General features: G+C 43.5%; 1 protein-coding gene across 3 annotated transcripts in view; it reads right to left on the reverse strand.

Moving 5' to 3' along the window:
- The window catches only part of NECAB2 (N-terminal EF-hand calcium binding protein 2), a 371,797-nt gene that overhangs the window by 14,374 nt on the left and 337,160 nt on the right, over positions 1-20,263 (reverse strand). For 2 of the 3 annotated variants that reach the window (XM_074968571.1, XM_074968568.1), the window contains 3 exons: positions 12,326-12,382; positions 1,726-1,838; positions 242-319 (listed from right to left, as the gene is read on the reverse strand). In XM_074968571.1, coding sequence (XP_074824672.1) covers positions 242-319; positions 1,726-1,838; positions 12,326-12,382 — 248 coding nt within the window. The remainder of the gene's footprint in view (positions 1-241; positions 320-1,725; positions 1,839-12,325; positions 12,383-20,263) is intronic. The other variant, XM_074968570.1, reaches the window with a different exon arrangement.

Below are 20,263 nucleotides of genomic sequence, written 5' to 3' on the forward strand. Positions count from 1 at the left end.
ACCAAATGAATAGCAAAATGAACGTCAAATACCATTGCAGCAACCATGAACTTCGAGATGCTGCTATGAAAAGATTCCCATGTAGTATGAAATATTTGTATCTGTGTGTGTATATATATATATATAATAGGGAGGGTCCCAAACCAAGACCAAAGGGGTTGGATCACCCGCAATCTGCAGGTCAGGCCCATCTCTGATGTATATTTTTTTTAACCTGTAAGATTAAGTGTTGCTACCCTACCTCTTCCAGTCCTCCTCAGTCTCCCAGAACTCATAGACGATGAAAGTGACTCCATCCGGGAGCCTCACTGCAGTTACACTGAAAGTGATGAGAGAGAGAGAGAGAGAGAGAAATCAAAAGCAAACACACACACACACACATATATGTTGTGCAAGATGACCTATTCCAGCCACGCCACTGGATTGGGAGCGCCAAGCGATGACTTGTCAGCTTGCATGAAACTCACTGGCAGCAGGACACTCAGCTGCCAGAAGTGCAACACATCCCAGCTCCCTATGTCAGACACAGACATGAAAGTAATGACGATTAATCAGAGACTGGAATGTTCAGCACCTTTCAGAAGCAGGACCGAAGGCTGCACAGCACAGTGATTGGATGGTGGATTCAGGATTTCTTCATCTCACGGGTGCATGAGCTTGCAGCCTCTGTCTGAGTCCACCATTGAGACTGCCCATGAGTCAAAAGCCTCCATCACCCTCAGCCCCCAGAATGAACCAACACACTGTGTAAGCAGCCAGCTGTTAACCTATTGCACTATCACACCACTCCCTCTAAGCCTGAAACATGGAGCTAGTGTTACAGTGTGGCTGTATCTTCCTTAGCGCATGAGCGTTAAATAATTTAGTGGGGGGCAAACTACAGACAATCAAGATTATCTGGCCAAGGCCCGAGGAGAGATTAGCTGCATCCGATAAGAGCAGGGATTGTGGCTGACTTTTCTGTTTGGGGGGGGAAGAGGAAAACCTGGCTTCGAATGAGCTAGCAAGTCTGTTCCAGGAGCTTCCATTCACTGACTTCACGTACAGCCACAGCACTTTCTGTGACCTCAGAATTGCACAGGAAAGCCACTACCTAATGCAGCTGTAGAGCACATGGCTTCCCTTGACTCTGCTTTGGGTCTTGTGCTTTCAGCTACGGGCGCCTAACTCTCACTGCTTTTTCCTGCCCTCTGAGAGGTGCTGACGCATGCCCTTATCCCCGTGCATAGTGAACGATGTACCCGACACTGTTTAGAACCCACACTTCTCCTTTGTGGGCCAACATCCCTGATGCACGACTCCTCTAGCTCAGACTAATGTAAACTGCTGCATACACAGGCCAGCACAGTAGTGATTGGATTACATTGAAGGAGGACTCAGACAGAAACATTTGTCTCAGATCTGAGCACCCTTAGACTGCGAGGTTTCTGATCTGGGGTTTTAGGTGGATCCATTACGAAGACATAATCTAGATACCGATCCAGGTTTGGATTTCAAATTGTGCTTGCCTCATCTTGCCCAGTTTTGAGGGTGACTGGATTTTGGCTGGGGCTATATCTAGACTAAACCTAGATCTGTGTTCAGTATGTGCCATTTGTAACTGGCAAAGCGGTAGGCATTTGAGTAGCTAAGGCAATAGTGGTGCTATATGTTAAACTTGAAGAGATTCATTTTTTGAAACAGTTACTCCCATTTTCCTTCAGAGAGGTGGAGAATCATACTTACTGGAAACAGTCCCTCTGTCCTGCCACATTCTTCAGGTACTGTTTAAGGGAGCTACAGAATTCCCCCAGGTGCTTCTGGGAAACTGTCATCTCATTCCGTACCAAAAAGAGATACTGAAAAGGCAACGCAAAACAAATCAATAAAACAGGCGAGTTCTAATGCAGCTGGAAAGTAAAGCTGGTAGATTTCTTTGTTTTAGGTCACAATCGCAATCTTGGCAACCACCTGCTGTCATTTTTACATTAGTCTTGTGCTCTCTGGCTCTACTTAATTACTCGTCACCGAGGGCCTGAGTTCACGAAACGGCAGCAGAGGAAGCGCCATCTAGCAGATAAAACACTGGAGACTGGTTCTGTTTCTGGCTCTTTCAATGCTGTGTGACTTTGGGCAAGTCACTTCAGCTCTGTTCACCTCACACCCTTTGTCTTGTCTATTTAGACTGTAAGCTCCTGGGGCCAGGGCAGTATTTTACCATACATGAGTTCACTGCCCAGCACAATGGGGCTCTGATCTCAGTTGGGGCTTCTAGGTGCTACCATAATACAAAAAATAAACATGAAGAGAATTTCTCTGTTGATGTTAATTGGACTTTCCCAGTTAGTAACCAGGTAACCTGGTAGTGTTTGTAAGACTGAGCAGTAAGTCACTGAATATTTTTTTGCTTTAAATTCTAATGAGATAGTGTGTACATCAGACAACTATAATGAAAGCTTCTTCAGAAGATTATGACTGTTAATCAAAGTTTATAAGGAAGGTGCTGTGAAAAGGTGTGTCCCAATCTTCGAAAGGATCATGGAGTGCAATTTCTGAGTTGGAGTACTGCCAGGCTAAAGGGCGGTGACAAGCCAATCGGTGTTAGAAGAGCATCATTTTCTTGGGTCTCCTAGGGAGGGGAAGCTAAAACAGATCAGAGATTCTGGAGTTTGGTTATTTCAAGACACAACCCTTCTCAACTCTGCCTCATTTGACCTGAGAAATACCACCTGCATCAGAGTTCAGTGTACATCCATTCCGCACAAATGTGGTGTAATCTCACGGTATATCAGCAATGAATAAGCAACAGCGACGGTGGAAAGCTTTGCGTGTTCTACAGAGCTCAAGCCACTGGCATTTCAAGCTTCCTCTTCTAGTGTCCCTCATGTGGTGTCTTTGCCGCACGTGTTGCCCCATATTTGGATCTAGACCAGTGGTGTGCTGTGTGGCTCACAATGAAGCTGTGATGTGACCAAGTGCATCTTGTTTTGATACCAGTACGTGACTTGTCTTCGTTAACAGCCACTATATGTTACCCAAATCTCACACTGTGCACAATAGTAGGATTGCAGGGGCAGCATCTGAAAGTTGTCTCACCCCACTATCTGCCAGTTATTGTAATACACACAGACCTGTAAGCAAACTCAAAGTGGACCAGAGAGCCCACTCCACAGAGTAATGTAAGATGCAAGCAATAGACCTGAGCCAGGAGGGAGGGAAATCAACTAACAAGCCCTATTTAAAAGGTATTTTGGTTCTAGAGCAAGGCGAACATCTCAGGAATACCTTCCTGTAATACCCATTAACTGCTTGTGAATGGGAACAGCAAGGGGCAGGCTAAGCTCTGGCAACAATATTATTGGACAGGCAATCTGTTTTAGGCATGTGTAGTGGAAAGGGAACGTGGAACAGAAGACAGTGAGTTTAATTTGCTCCAGTGAATACCAGTCGCTCTACGGGTAGAAGTCACTTCTTCGCATGCATTCTGCTCCCTCCCCACTGGGGCGTTTAATGATAGACTTGAGACCAAATTCATCCCTGGCGTAACTCCACTGAGAAGTAAGTGGAGGACACCTCCCTGTATGCAAGGTTTGGGGTTCTTTTGATCCAAAAAGGGAGTGGAAAAAATGGTCTTAAACTTGAACTCTCATGGTGGCATGGGGTCTACTCCCTGGGAATTTGATGCTGTCCCAATTAAATCAGTTCAGTGGGATGTTTCCACCTGCACTTGTAGGTGGGTTATGGGTGGTTTAAAGTCTGTAGGGCTGGGCAGAGAACTCAGCTGTACTCTGCAGAGTTGGTCCACGATATGTGGGCTAAGACTGTGCGTACTCCACTCTTTCCATTGGGTAGAGAAGATAAAACCAGACGACCAAAGGGATGCCTTGTCCAACAGAGGAAGGTGTAGTTCTGTGTCCTATTCAGAAATCCCATGCAGCAATGAAGGGCCTGCAGTTACTGTAATTTGAGTCTCATTACTTTGCTGAGGTTCTAGGCATGGCAGCATCCCATGCTCTCACTAGACTGCTAGGGACAGAGGGGTGAGGGCTTCACCAAAGCCCTCCATGTTTTATTACAAACACCTGTTCTAGATACAAGAGACCAATGCAAAGCACTGAAATAACCATCCCACAAGGATGTTTTTTCCCAAACCAAATTTCTATTCATAATCATCGATTTTAAACACTTTTAACAATCCCCCACTTTTAAGTTAAAATACCCTTTCCCCCCAGAGACCAATGGGATATAGACACACCATGGAAAGAAAGCTAAACTGCTCTTCTGCAGAGTGAAATGAGTTTTTGGCAGTTCAATTTTCATACTCCATTTGCTTTTAATAATCAGTTGCACTGCTTCATTAAAAGTGAAGCTTCTCTTGATTAACCTGAAGCTTCTCTTGATTAACCTGTTTTGCCCTTCAAAGCAAACAGCGTCACCGCCAATGAAGAGAGCGACGAAGAACGTGAAAAGCCATTTTTCCATGCATTCTACCTCTTTTCACACACATCATATGACAATACGAATTGACATAACAGAAAGGAATTAGGGTGCAACCACCCTGGTATCCTGTCTCTGACAGTAGCTCATGCCACATAAAGCAGCCATCTCAGTAAAACATCCCACAATATATTTTTCAATACTATTTATCGCAGGGTAAAATTGTTCCTGACAACAGCTACTGACCAATTTATTCCTTGGTTCATGACAACACAGTAATTTTTGATAGCTACTCTTATCTTGATGACTACTTCTCTTTTGAAACTAAGCTGTTTGCACCTAAATAACATCCTGCAACCATGAGTTCCACAGTTAACTATCCATTGTGTCAATATTTTATTTCATTTTATTTGCATTTAATCTTGTTGCCTTCTAATAATTTCACTGCATGCTCCCTAGTTCTCATGTTACATGAAGCAGGATAAACAGAAGCAACTCACTAGCCTTTTCTCTGATACTTAATAGCTGAAATGTTGGTGATAACTATATAGTTAAGGATATACAAGTATTTCCACAATAACCCCCTATTTTCAGTCACTAATAGCTTCCTGAAACCTTCTCATATCAGGGTGAAATTTTCCAGGCAAGTTCTTTGTCCAAAGGCAAATGGTTTTGAAATGCATAAGCCTTTGATTTGTTCATTTTTATGTCTGGAGCTGCCCAACCCCACCTTCTCAGTAAATGGGAGGTTGGAGGCTGTGCAAGAACAGATGAGGCTTTACATATGCAACTCCCAGAATAAAAATAGTGAGCTCAGAGGCAGGGTAACACAAGCATTGAGGGTTGTTTTATTTTTTTTTTAACAGACTGGAAAAAGACAAGCAAGAGCACATGTTAGTGCCTCCTACCTCAACAGATCCGTCCTGCTTTCAAGTTTCCAATCATAAATAGGCATATGTAAAATATCCTCCTGTGCAAAAATATCTATTTATACCTAAACACCGGGTGTGTAATTTTCAGCATTTTAGTACGTCTCAGAATAAGCAGCAACAGCCAGTTCTGCATTTAGCAACTGAAGGAACAGAGAAGGGTAAAGCACAAAATTAAGAAATAAAGTATTTAGCCCCGAGATAGCACATCTGAAGCACGTTATAAACATAACCAACTAATCTTCCTCACACCTCTGTGAGGCAGAGAAGTGCTATTATCTCCATTTCACAGATGGGGAAACTGAGGCATGGAGAAGGTACATGACGTGACCAAGGTCACAGGGCAAAACTGTGTCCAAGTGAGGAGTAGAACCCACCAGTTTCTGTTTCAGCTCCCTATGCTCAGATCAACTGGTCGTGCCTCTGTTTCATAATGCATACATTCCCAAACTAGAGCGACGACCAACCAAACAAGAGATGATTGTTCGTCTCCTGCTTTGGCAGAGGCAGGTTTGTTTTTTCCAACGTTGCCCTGCTTATTTTGTCTCTCTACCAGTGCAACATTCTAGGTGATGACATAGATCTCTGCCTCCCTTTACAATGGTCGGGGGTTGAAATAACAGAGATGTTCTGTTACTATCAGAGCGATGTAATGCTTAACGTGACATATACAGAGAACAGCACAAGTGACAGTGGAGGCTTTGCAATGGCAAGGATAAGCACTATGCATAGGCCTCATTGAGTGGAAGTGAGTTTCAGACCCACTGCATGACAGCTCCTCTATTCTTAAGAGCGAGGTAAGGGCAGAAAATGGGTGTGTCTGAAGGCACTTAGCTACACATTTCCCATTTTGCCCCTCTCCTGCTACTCACTAGACAGGAGTAAGTCGGCAGCCCCATAATTAACGCAGTGTTTATTTAATGCCGGATCACATGCTGCTGAGCCCCCAGAAACAATATGGCTTCCCCAGCACCCAGCCCTTCAGCCACAATCCAAAAGTGCTGGTATTTCCAGAAAGTCGGGGGAAGACACATTGGCTATTCTGCACCCGGTGACCAATGTCACAGCCGCAGGGTACGTGTTGGGCATTCCCTGGTGCTCACTGCAGGACGACGGCAGTGTAAACGGTCACCAAGGAAAATCACCTGCTGGCTTGCGTGGAGAAAGATTTCTGAGGGAAGTCGAGTCCATCATACGTGGCCTCACTATGTGGGCATCCTTCCAGGAACAAAGACCCCAGGCCTTTCTGCGAAGGAGTCAGGGACTCTCTGCTTCATGAAGACTGACATTTCCTCCCCCTGCAACATTTCCACCCCTCTATCCATTTAGGATTGTTTCAGTCCAATAGGGAACATCACGGGACCACCTCTATGCCTGCGTCACACTCACGCTGTGCCTGTGTCCTTTATGACAGCCCCTTTGCATCCCACCCAGATTAAACAGCAGCTGTTTGGCCTAGCATAAAGCACTCCCTTTCCCCGCCCCCGAGCGGAAAGTCTCTCTGATGTTCCTCGATTCTGCTGGCTGGTGTGTGGCACCTTCGCCTCCATATTGCCACGAAACCACTACCACTGGGCCCAGAACGAGCAGTGTTCTAAGGTTCATTCAGCAACATGACAGACTGACTCGGTGTCACATTGCTTATTTTATCCTGCCTTTCATTCTGGCTCTGCCCCAGGACTGCTCCCTTCTCTCCTAAACAGCTCACTGTAATTGTTTTACATTGGCAACCCCAATGCAATGCTTTATAATGTTCTATGAGCAAGGCCTGGGGTCCAAAGACTGGCAGGCATCACCACAGCAACATCCCCAGCTAATAGCAAAGATACATCAACATATAACTGTTTGCAGTGCATTAGTTTCCAAGAAATGCCACTTCGGTTTCCAGTTAGACAGCAACAGGCCGCCTCTAGATCCGAGAGCTCATGTACTAGTGCATCTCTATTTCAGGGAATTGAATGTTCACTATAATTGCTGTAACACTCCACACTTGCCCTCAAGGTAAAACGGGCTTGTCTTCAAGGAGAAACTATTTTGGAAAAAGGTAAGGTGTGAATTTAAAATGCTTATGGCTATTCTGGAATAATGCCCCACACGGATGCTCATTCAGGAATAAGAGTATCCATGCAGGGAGCTATTCTGCAATACCTATTCCAATCAATTTCAAATACAGAACAAAAAGTTAGTCCCTGCCCCAAAAGCTCTGCTGTAATACAAATATGAAATAAGGGTCAAATCTGGGTTGGGATTTCACATGTGGAGAAAGAGAGCTGTCAATTTGATTTAATATTTATTCCCTTAGAAATCCGAATCTGGATGAGAAACTAAACATATAACAAAAAAAGAAAGTTTATCTCAGTGCCTTCCTGATTCCTAGCTAGGGTACCGCTGAGATGGATGGTGCATTCGAAATGCCGAAGATAGAGCCTGCTTTTTAAAATCCTGGCTAAGATAGCAAGTACAATAAATCTGTTCTGTGGGCTTATGGGATTCCAAGCAACAGCTTAAGAGAGGCAGTTTCCACTTCATTTTTCTGTTTTAATTAAAATAACTGTGATCAATGCACCTTCCTACTTACATCACACTCCTCTGACAATAGAAAAATGACTGCAAGAGCCTTGAGGGAAAGAAGAAAGGCCTATTCAAATCCATAAGAAGGACTGCCAACCATTACGGGATAACTGGAGTCTAGGCTCCACTGGTAATTATGAGCAAAGAAAGATATGGAGAAAAATCATCTTCAATGTCATTTTTCCATGCACAGAGGTGTGAACCACTAGCAGCAGTGTCATTCACACCCCGGACACAAGCAGGAGTCATTTCAAAGGAGAAAGGCTTGTTCGAGTCCATTTCAATGCTGCACTGCTAACCCAACGGAGTGAAATCTTTAGAAGACATGCAAGCTTTGTAAAAGACCACAGAAACTGCCAGACTGCTTCAGATCAGTGGTGGTTCTATTCAGTATCAAGTCTCTAGTTCTAGAGACTCAACGCTTCAGAGGAAGGTGAAAGAAACCTCATACTACAAATATGGAAAAATCTATTCAAAGGGAAGATTCTTCCTAACACCCTTCACTTAGAACCTAGAAGCATGAAGGTTTATAGGCCTTCTACCTTTAAAACAAAATACATTCAGATCCTGTCTAATGTAACTGTGGATGTTCTCATTAGCCATATAAATATCCAGTCCTTTCTTGAATCCCAGCAAACTCTTGGCCTCAATTATGTCAGCCGCCAATGAGTTCCACATGCTAAATCTGCACAAAGTAAAAGAAAAAAAAATCCTTTTTTTGTCTGTGTTCTTTGGAGGAAAGCAAAGGTTTCCAGATAGAACATAACATAAGAACGGCCATACTGGGTCAGACCAAAGATCCATCTAGCCCAGTATACTGTCTTCCGACAGTGGCCAATGCCAGGTGCCCCAGAGGGAATGAACAAGTAGTTGTCAAGTGATCCATCCCCTGTCGCTCATTCCCAGCTCCTTGCAGCTTCATAGGTGTTTGATACATCAGCCATCTTTCGAAATTGCCACAGATATCCCAAACACAGTACACTGCGTGAGCTATTTTCCTGGTCTTTCTCCAGGGTGATAAGCATACTCCTGTCACAAAACACTGTGTGTTATATCAGGACACCACCATTTTTAATGTTTTTAACAAGTCCCTGCGCTCAGTGCTCTGACTTAACAAGGACCATGAATCAGTATTTGAGGAACGCTTCTCTGCTGTTGCAGGTTGATAGAAGATAAGGACAGATGGCCCCAAACTTTCAGGCTGTTTTTCCCTAAAGCAAACTTGAAACTTGCCCAGTTCATGAAGTGTCTCCATTTGTATTCCTTTGTCCTTTAGAGTCCGACCACACCAAGCCCTGAAGTGGTGGGCTTGCGATGCACAGGATAAATGCCTGGCCCTTCATTAGACAGGATGTCGAGGTGAGGGCACATGAAGACAGCAATTGCTCCAACTCTGACAAGCAACTTAAATCAAACGGGAAAGCCCATATTTAAACTGTGGCTCTTTAGACTGGATGCCAATCTGCTGATTAGACCGCACTGGTATGTGCTTGTCCAGATGTGCTCTGTCCATTTCTCCGGCACTGTGATAATGGGCTACATAAAATGTCATAGGGCTTTGTTCTCACCATAAGCATAACTTCTCATTATCTTGGATTTTCACTTAATTTTGAAGAGGTGCCATGCAGGGAATCCCTGCTGTCCTCAGGTGCCTCTGTTAAAGGAGGACTTACCAGTGTGAAAGGTAAGGTGGGAAGGGCACAGAAAAAGTGAATGCAGTCTATGCTATTCTATACAGGTTCTTATACCGCTCTCATCTCCACATTATCTGCCTCCTGTTTCCATGAAATTTGGAGGGAGACGGGATGACGCCTCCCTAGCCACAGAGAGCTAGACTGTCCTGGGAGGAGGATGACCTATCCCAACCCATGCAGTAATGGGGAGATCTCAGTGGACATACAGTGGATTTTGGTGCCTACTGGCAACCAAATAGTAGCTCACAGCCCTGAGGGACCATTCCTGGAACTAGGAATGGCTGGAGTGCAGAGGCTCTCCAGCCACAATCTTGTTCTTTTAACCACACCCCTGGCAGGCTGTGGATTTTGTAGTGTCTTCCTGGCAGTGTGAGCTCCTCCCCAGAGCTCTCTCTCAGCACCACATTGACCCCCTAATTTTCATACCTTTGCCAATGTGAAAAAAAGTCTCTCTCCAGTAACATCATAAATCCCACACATGAACTGCAGATCTCTCTAAGCCTTGGGAGTCTTCCAGCATCACTGGAAGCTTCTAGCCAGGCCCCTGCTCTGCTTTTGAGTATTAACTACAAATGGATCCAAACCACAAAGCTTGGATCTGAACCCAAACTCTGGCTTCGGTTTGGTTCAAGCCCATCTTAGTTACTAATAAGTAAATGCATGGGCTTATTTTTGCCACGCTCCTCAGCCAGAATGCAGCAGACTGCTCCATTTTTATCACCTGCACGTTTTAAAAAAAAGACAAGTGGTTTGCAATGCACGATGTAGCAGAGCTGAGCAAATAGTGCAAAACATTTTAAGGGGATTTTTGTTCACATTTTAAAATAAATTTCCCTACAGCCATTTTCACAACCTCTTTTGGTTCATTTTCTGCAAACAAATATTATTAGATCTGCATGCCACTGTGTTGGGTCCTGTACAAACACACAGTAAGAGACAGCCTCAGCCCTGAAGACCTGACCCTCCAAGCTGTTCTGGCACATATGGGCGTGGGAAACAAATTTCAAAGTTGCCTGTCTGAGTATTTGTGAAAACAGAGTTCTACATTTGCAAACAGAAACAATTGTGCTCAGAAGGCTTGCATGATCATCCAATCACAAAATAAACACAATGGCAAGTGAAGTAAGTAGGGTGACCAGATGTCCCGTTTTTAAAGGGACAGTCCCGTTTTGGGGACTTTTTCTTATATAGGTGCCTATAACTCCCTGTCCCGTTTTTTCATAGTTGCTATCTGGTCACCCTAGAAGTACATCACCAGTCATGACTAAGCAGCACAGTTCATATTTTGAATGTTGAGTAATAGTGAGGAACCCCTCAAGTGAAAAAAAACAACAATAAAAAAAACCCACAGCAAAGAGCTAGGTACCAATGGCATCCAAACAACTAATAAATTGGAGAATCTACAACCTACTCACAGATGGTCAATAAGCCGAAAAAGAAGTGACATTCAAATCATTTCTTTGCTCACATAACTACTGTTGATGTTGGTATCAATGCACAAAAACACCGCAGTAGTGACAAGCATACGGAAAAACAAACCCACAGCATCTAGCCATGAGGTGTATTTATTCTCCTGGACGAGTTCCCTTTCTAAAGACAAAGTCTCCTTCTGCATATTGTCTAGAGCCCATTCTTTCATGGCACAAGCTGAATGGCAGCAGTTTCTGATAACAAGGTTTTGACAGTGGTAGGATTGGTTAGCCTCCTACCTTAGCACACAAAACAACTTGTGACAAAACAGCCATATTTTGCAATGTGATGTACTGTATAGTCTCTACTGATGGACTTTCATTCATCTGCTGCTGCAGACACAGAAAAGGTGCAAATCTATATTTGTCTTGAAAACAGAAAACGATTAGGGCCATGAAGTTAACTAAGACAAAAGAGGTCCACGAAGCTCTTCAGGATGCAAATGTTTAATTGGCATTTCCCAATTCAATCACGAAATCATTTCAGGAATTCTAAATAATCCATTTTTTCCCATGGAAGGATCCATTTGCTTAAATTCACAGTGCTATAGAAACAGCACTGCTGATTCAAGGAAATGTTAATGAGCAACTTCATTTGATACAGTTAATCACGCTATTCATTTCCAGCAAAGGTTAATGTTTGCTTCTCTGAGAAATCCTGAAAATAAAGAGAAGTGGGAATCCCCCTCCACAACTCGTAAGTGTGGAGTTGTTGGAAAAGAAAGCTTTGCCCATTTACAGCTAACTCAGGGGTTCTCAAACTGGGGTTCTCCTTCGGGGAGTCACGAGGTTATTTCATGGGGGGGTCGCAAGCTGTCAGCCTCCACCCCAAGCCCCACTTTGCCTCCAGCATTTATAATGGAGTTAAATATATTAAAAAGTGTTTTTAATTTATAAGGGGGGGTCGCACTCAGAGGCTTGCTGTGTGAAAGGGGTCACCAGTACAAAAGTTGGAGAACCACTGAGCTAACTGAAAGCTTTCATGCGAAGAAAAACAGATAACAGGTGGTATTTCTGAGCCAATGCTTCGTCTTGCTGAAGAGTGACATCACATGACACAGTAACCCCCCAAAGGGGTCCAAAAGAAGAGACTTTCCTCTTGGTTTAAGTTGACCTTTAGAGCCACAGCTTTAGCGGGAAGAGGCCGAGTGTGACATGCAAATATGCTCATGCATGCATTCATATTTGCATATGCAAACAGAGGCGTTCATATTTGCAGGGACCGATCCCATTTGTGCGTACTCACTGTGCAAGCTGTGCTTTCGCTGTCTGACAGTCTCTGGTGCAGGTCAAACCAGAGAGTCTGAAAAAAGTGCAGAAAATACAAACACCATTATAATTGCAATAAACAAGGAAAAATGAATGGTAACGGTCTCTATCAGGGTTGCAAGGTTAGCTGTCCTGTTCTGAGTGCACCCCTTCAGATGTTCACCACCTCTCCTGGACTGGAATTTCACAGTTCTCCCACTCTTAGCCAAAGCCAGGGGCTACAACACCCTGTATATCAACTATGCTTAACCAGCAGGTCTGACTGGGTTCAGCATCTGCAGTCCTTCCCTGCGAGAGTCGGTGACCAGTGGTGTATACAGCCAAACAGCCTTCTTAAAAGTACAGCATTGCTTATTCTCACAGTAAAAACAAAGAACTGAGAGAAAGAAGGATTTAAAAACAACAATCTACACACATGGCTATCTAACCTACAGCCCTAGCACCCAGGGATGGTGACCTAGGCAGGGCCTCTGCCGTAGGAATTGTTTTGGGGAAGTTTTATGACCTATGTTACACAGGAGGGCAGGCTAGATGATCACAGTGGTTCCTTCTGGCCTTGGAATCTATGATCTTTTGCATTGTTATAATGAAGATGGACAGACCTGGAGAGGAAAGTTCGCCATGTATTCACAGAAGAGTAGTTACACTGGGTTGTGTCAATGCTGACATGGGCTGGAGGCAGCGTGGGCTGATGGTTAGGACTCAAGAGAACTGTGTTTAATTCCCACCTCAGCCACTGGTTTACTGGGTGACCGTGGGAAAGCCACTTTCCTCTCTCAGTGCCTCAATTTCCCCATCTGTAAAATGGGGATAATGATAGGGCTCTCCTTTGTAAAGCGCTTTGAGATCTACAGATGAAAAGCACTAGATAAGGCCCAGACATTACTATATTATTTTTACCCTCTCCTACGATGTGGTCACTTGTCTCCTAGAGAATAGCTACACACACTGCCACAATTCACTTGATAGGGACCAAACAGCTGACTTCCTACTCACAACCAATAAGGGTTAGATTTCTACCACACAGAAGTACAAGGCTCCATATCTCTGAACCATCCTGTCGCACCATCAAAAGTAAATCTGCATGCACACACTGTTAGCTCACAACAACAAGCTGAACAAATTAGTTCAACTCATCTTAAAAGCCAAAGTTATGAAATTATTTTACCTCCTTAATACCATGAATACTAATGGAGTATTTAAAGCAGGAGTGTAAGCAATGGAACCCTTCTTGTGTCTTTTATCTATCACTTTCAACACCGAGGGCCATTTAGCACTTCCAAAAACATTTCCCCAATGTGAGCCATGGAAGTCATTTTCCCAGTGATCTGCACAAAAGGCAGCGTACATAGAGACACTGCACATAATGTTATCTGCCAGTGACAGCCATCCAACTCTCTAAGCTTCTGAATCTGAAAAATCCAATGTGCAATCAGCTGGTTTGAGACCAATGTCGGGGCTGCATGTTTGCAAGTTGCAAACACAGATTTGGACATTAGAATGTTTTTATTTTTTGTGGTGGGACCAAACTTCTGAGCACATCGTTTGTCCTTCGAGGGCAGCAGAGAGAATTGATATTCATTGCCTTATCTAGGAGAGGAGAAAATAAGACAGGAGTCAAGAGTGCAGATGACACATCAGCTGGGGAAGGCAGTTAACATTGCTTCTTGTGCTGTACTGCATTCAATAACTCCAGCTCCTCATTCTCACCTGCAAGGCCCTGCACAAACTTGCCACCAGCATCATCCCTGCTTTCATTTCTACCTCCTGCCCTATTCGTTGTGTATGCTCCTCCCTCCTTCCCTCTCCATCTCTCACCTTCTGCTCCACAACTTCAGTCATGCTGCTGCTTGAGGCCCTGGCCCGGCTAACCCTTATGCATTTGTTTAACTTTACTACTGTGCTTCCAACAGGACAACTTATGCCAATAAAGTTAAGCACCTGTGATTGGTGCCTAAAGGCCCCCTCTCTCAATGTAAAGTCACATAAAGCCTCCCCATTGAAACCTACTTCTTCCAGGAATTTTGAGCATCTTGCCCTCCTCACTAACAATCTCTGCACACCTTCCCTTGGCTAAACTATTGCACTGTGTCATGTCTTGAGTCTGTTTGTCTACCAAGAGTGCATCAGGGCTAGCAATGTGTTCTCCTGCATCCCACATTGAGTTGCTGGGGATCTCCCCTTTCAAATGGTATAAAACCTCCCTTTTCTATCTCCAAAGGGTCAGGAGATCTAAGCCCTTAAAAGCTCATATGCAAGACTGGATAGTCTCCCAATGTTGGATGTGGCCACTGTAAATGTAGGAGGGAAACGTCACATTCGGGAGACCCAAGGGACCATTTCTGTGGTAGGCTGATTTCAGATAAAATGGTGACTAAGCCTTGAAACATTAGCAGCAGTTGGCTCAATGGGCAGAGGGCAGGTGAGAACGTGAAAGGTGCGTGATAAATGCAATTTACCACCCAAACATAATTGCCACATATGTGATGTATATATTGATATAGAACTAGGCAGGAATCCAACAACAACAGGTGTTCCTCATGCACTGCTGCCTTGTGCAATGTGCATCTTACACAACATTTAAATTAGGTCACCTTCACTGTTCCCTCTTTCCCCCATGCACCCCAGTCTGAACCCTGTATGAAAGCAACTGATCTTGTCTCTAAATGTTCCCTCAGCTATGTGCTTAACTGGTGTCCTGAATTAGAGATTTCTCATATGAAAGAAAGTTAGGACCCTTCACGCATCTATACAATCTAAGATCAATAAAGAAGGAATTGATTTTTTCCTGTAACCTCTTTTATTAATGGCCTGTAGAAATGTCGCTTGCTGAACAGCAAAGTCACCTTGAACTGAATTTTCAGGAAGTTATTTTACTGATCCAGCCATGACTTGGGATGCCAGGGCACAGCTCAGAGCAGCCCTTCTTTCCAGGATCCCACATACAACCCCTTTCCCCCTGAAGCGTCCTTGCTTTGTCAACCAAACCAACCAATCAACGAGGCAAACCTGGCACATACTGAATCAACAGAAGTGCAAGTGATGTGTGCAAAGAAGCCTTTCATTTATTTCTCCTCCGGCCTTCGGTTGGTTTAAGCTGTAATAGGTACATGAGGTGCTTTAAAAGAAGGGGTGTTTGAAGACTTTTCAGATAAGAAGCTGCATCTCAGAGAAAAAAGAACAGGAGGACTTGTGGCACCTTAGAGACTAACAAATTTATTAGGGCATAAGCTTTCGTGAGCTACAGCTCACTTCATCGGATGCATACAGTGGAAAATATAGTGGGGAGATTTTGTATACACAGAGAACATGAAACAATGGGTGTTACCATACACACTGTAACCAGACTGATCAGGAAAGGTGAGCTATTACCAGCAGGAGAGCGGGCGGGGAGGGGGGGGAGAACCTTTAGTAGTGATAATCAAGGTGGGCCATTTCCAGCAGTTTACAAGAACAGTAGGAGGGGAAATAAACAAGGGAAATAGTTTTACTTTGTGTAACGACACATCCACTCCCAGTCTTTATTGAAGCCTAAGTTAATTGTATCCAGTTTGCAAATTAATTCCAATTCAGCAGTCTCTTGTTGGAGTCTGTTTCTGAAGTTTTTTTACTGAAGAATTGCCACTTTTAGTCTGTAATCGAGTGACCAAAGAGATATTATCAAGGGTCTACAACCTATTCTGAAGGATGACCCATCACTCTCACAGATCTTGGGAGACAGGCCAGTCCTTGCTTACAGACAGCCCCCCAACCTGAAGCAAATGCTCACCAACAACCACACACCACACAACAAAAACACTAACCCAGGAACCTATCCTTCCAAAGAAGCCCATTGCCAACTGTGTCCACACATCTATTCAGGGGACACCATCATAGGGCCTAATCACATCAGCCACACTATCAGAGGCTCGTTCACCTGCAATCTACCAACGTGATATATGCCATCATGGGCCAGCAATGCCCCTCTGCCATGTACATTGGCCAAACTGGACAGTCTCTATGTAAAAGAATAAATGGACACAAATCAGACGTCAAGAATTGTAACATTCAAAAACCAGTCGGAGAACACTTCAATCTCTTTGGTCACTCGATTACAGACCTAAAAGTTGCAATTCTTCAACAAAAGAACTTCAAAAACAGACTCCAACGAGAGTCTGCTGAATTGGAATTAATTTGCAAATTGGATACAATTAACTTAGACTTGAATAGAGACTGGGAGTGGATGTGTCATTACACAAAGTAAAACTATTTCCCCTTATTTATTTTCCCTCCTACTGTTCTTGTAAACTGCTGGAAATGGCACACCTTGATTATCACTATAAAAGGTCCTCCCCACCCCCTCTCTCCTGCTGGTAATAGCTCACCTTTCCTGATCACTCTTGTTACAGTCTGTATGGTAACACCTATTGTTTCGTGTTCTCTGTGTATATAAAATCTCCCCACTATATTTTCCACTGTATGCATGATGAAATGAACTGTAGCTCACGAAAGCTTATGCTCTAATAAATTTGTTAGTCTCTAAGGTGCCACAAGTACTCCTTTTCTTTTTACGGATACAGACTAACACGGCTGCTACTCTGAAACCTGCATCTCAGAGGATTCTCTGGGTCTGGAGGGTTATGTGAAAGAGGCAGGCAGGGCTTTAGGGGCATGATTGCAGCAAGTCAGCATCATTCTTCAGCAATCCAGCCTTCAATTCATCACTTAACAAGCACTATCTTGGTAACAGAATAAGAGAGAGAGAGAGAAAGATACTGGGTGACTTTAGATCTGGAAGGCTACTGTGTTTTAGTAAAATTTGGTTTACAGACCAGCCACATTAAGGTTCCTATTTACACTGCTTTGCTGTGTCTGGAACAGAACAGAATCTGATTTTAGATATTCTATGCAATGAGCATGGATAGAAATCAGCTATTACAGATGGGTGAATGTACAATGCAGCTAATTTGATATGACACTCAGTAATAAGAAGATCTAAGTCAGGTCTATAGTTTGCACACAGTTTTAACCCCGGGCCAAATCCTTAGCTTGCCTCAATCCAGCCTCCATATTTGTACACTCTCATTTTGTGTGCACAAAACCTGCATTTGCACCTGCAAATGTGCAAATTGGGTAGCAGTATGTGCAACGGCTTGGGGTGCACATCATGCAGGATTGCAAGGACAAAGGTGGAGGATACATCTAAAAAATATCGCCCTTTAGATTGTCACTAGCTATCCTCAAGAGCATTGACAAAGTTCCAGGTCAATGCAATGCAATTTAAAATTTAAAAAATCCACCTAAAGTACGTGCATTGGCCTGCATGCAAGTACTCAATGCTATTTCCCATTTCCCTTTAATTAACATGTTAAGGAACTTTTCAAGATAGAAAATTGGAGTGAGGGAAAAGTAGAATCAGTTAAAGGAAAAATGCCTGGATCCTAGCTGTTCAAAGTGCTCTGTTTTGCTACAGAGTTCCAGCTCCAATCCACAACTCCCCAGGATGGCAAAGAGTGGAAGTGCTGAAAAGGCAGTGGGCTCATCACAGGCTGCAAGGACAAGCAAGTGCCTCGTTATAAGAGATAAACTCAATTCACACAATTGGGCTTGAAACTTCCTCAGAGTTCAAGTGTTTGATGATCTGGGCTTTCAAGTCAGATTTCTCCCTGGACAAACTAGCAACAACATAATTTTACTGTAATTCAGATAGATACTTGTATGTGAAACACCAGCCACCCAACAAAAATCTAACTATAACAAAGCCAATGGGAGAAACAAGATAGACTGGCAAACAAATACCAGCTTGAAACTGGGCTTCAATATCGCAGCTCCCCAGCAACAGCACACACAGCCCTGCAGACATAAAACCCAACAGACACAAAAAGGAAACAGACTTTTGCCCAACAGGAGACTGCCAGCAAACCATGGTGTATATTAAAAAGGGAAGGGCTTTTAGATGAGAAAAGCCTGAATCCTGTATTATAGTTTCAGAGATTTTTAAGGCTAGATGGGACCATTAGATCATCTAGTCTGATCTCCTGAATAACACAGGCCAGAGAATTGTATCCAGTTACTTCTTTATTGAGCCAACTAATTTGAATCTGACTAAATTATATCTTCCAGAAAAGCATCCAGTCTTGATCTGAAGACTTCAAGGGATGAAGAATCCATCCTTTCCCTTGGTAGTTTGTTCCAATGGTTAATCTTCTCAAGACTGTACTTTGACCTCTCCAGCCAGTTAAAGAGCATATAACTTCAGAGCTCGAAAGAAACCTGGGCAGTCCTTCCAGACTGAGGGGAAATAGTGGCATCAAAATAACGCCTTAAGAACGGAGCGGAAAATAAAAGAAACAGGAAGAAGAAACAGGGTTTCTCTCCTCCAACACCTTCACTTCCCCAAGTTAAGGCATCAGAAATGTACAGAGTAAAAGACAACAAGGAAGAGCCCATCGAAATGCAGGCATTATATCATCAGTTCATCCAGTTTCCCCTGTTGCTTCCTAGTACGTGATACAGGAGTCAGCCTTGCTCTTTGCGAATAAAAAAAAGTGAATAAAAGCAATGGTAGAAAAAACAGCCGCGGGGCATTCGAAAACTGCATTCTGTTGCCTTGACAACCACATTTCTAAAAATATTGTCAAGATGAACATTACTTACAGAGCTGCCTTAAGTTGTTATGACAACAAAAGGGGACTGATTAAATCCAGTATTGATATGAACACTTTCCCCCAGCCATGTCTTCCTGCAGTCTCCACTACACCAAGTGTGTAATGTAGCTATCCAATGAAAGTCCTGAGGATCCTGTCCTATATTCATTTAATTAGACTAAATTTGAGGTCCTCCCACCCTCAACTATATGATCATTCTGTGGAGCACTTCATAACCTGATCCTCATTTCAAACCACTTGATGGTACATCTCCCCATTCCAAGCTCCCATCTTCCCTATGGCATAGTCCATCTGTTCCAATGGTCCAGAGGCCACAACTGGATTGAACCTTCGGCTCAGACTTAAGCTATAACTTTTCTGATGTTTGGGTTTTTTATTTGATATCAACATACATGTAATGTTGCCCAAGCCCTAGATGACACTAACTCCATAGAGCCCTGCTGTGAATTCCGCTTACGTAATTTAGGATACAGCAAGTATGGTATAACTGCCATGTCTGAAAGGCAGGCCGCAGGTGTTCACAGATATAGGAATATAGGCTTCTTTAAAATGTTTCTGTTTATTTAATGTATGCAGTGTTGTTGTAGCCATGTTGCTCTCAGGGTATTAGAGAGACAAAGTGGGGGAGGTAGTATCTTTACCAGACCAACTTTAAAATTGGTAAAAGATATTACTTCCCTGACCTTGTCTTTCTGCTTATGTAACTTTCTTTAAGCCACTTTAAGCCACAATAATCAGGATGAAAAATTCTACACATTTTTTGTTTTATTTTTTCATAACAAGCCATTGTGGCATTTTTAAAGCAGGGCCCAAGTGTTCCACGACTCATTCTATCTGTGATATATTGTTATATCTGCGACTGTTCTACACTGGCATGTGCTGTTAAAATTCAAAGGGCATTGCAAGGACAGAAGATATCCAGCAGAACTAGAGGGAGCAAAGAGGAGGGGTTCCTAGTACACCCAAAGGAGATCTTCATAGAACCATAGACTATCGGGGTTGGAAGAGACCTCAGGAGGTCATCTAGTCCAAGCCCCTGCTCAAAGCAGGACCAACCCCAACTAAATCATCCCAGCCAGGGCTTTGTCAAGCCAGGCCTTAAAAACTTCTTCCTTTCTGCACTGTTCATCCCAGAAGTTACACTGCATCAGAGATGCTAAGGACTGAATAGCCATTATAGACCGAACTACGTTCATCTCGAGAGGTGGTTTATTCAGGTCAAGGGGAGGCAGTTCAATGGGGCAGCAGGAGGAGAAGTTTGCACTGGT

The sequence above is a fragment of the Natator depressus genome, chromosome 12, assembly GCF_965152275.1.
Source record: "Natator depressus isolate rNatDep1 chromosome 12, rNatDep2.hap1, whole genome shotgun sequence".
In the NCBI taxonomy this organism is placed as follows: domain Eukaryota; kingdom Metazoa; phylum Chordata; order Testudines; family Cheloniidae; genus Natator; species Natator depressus.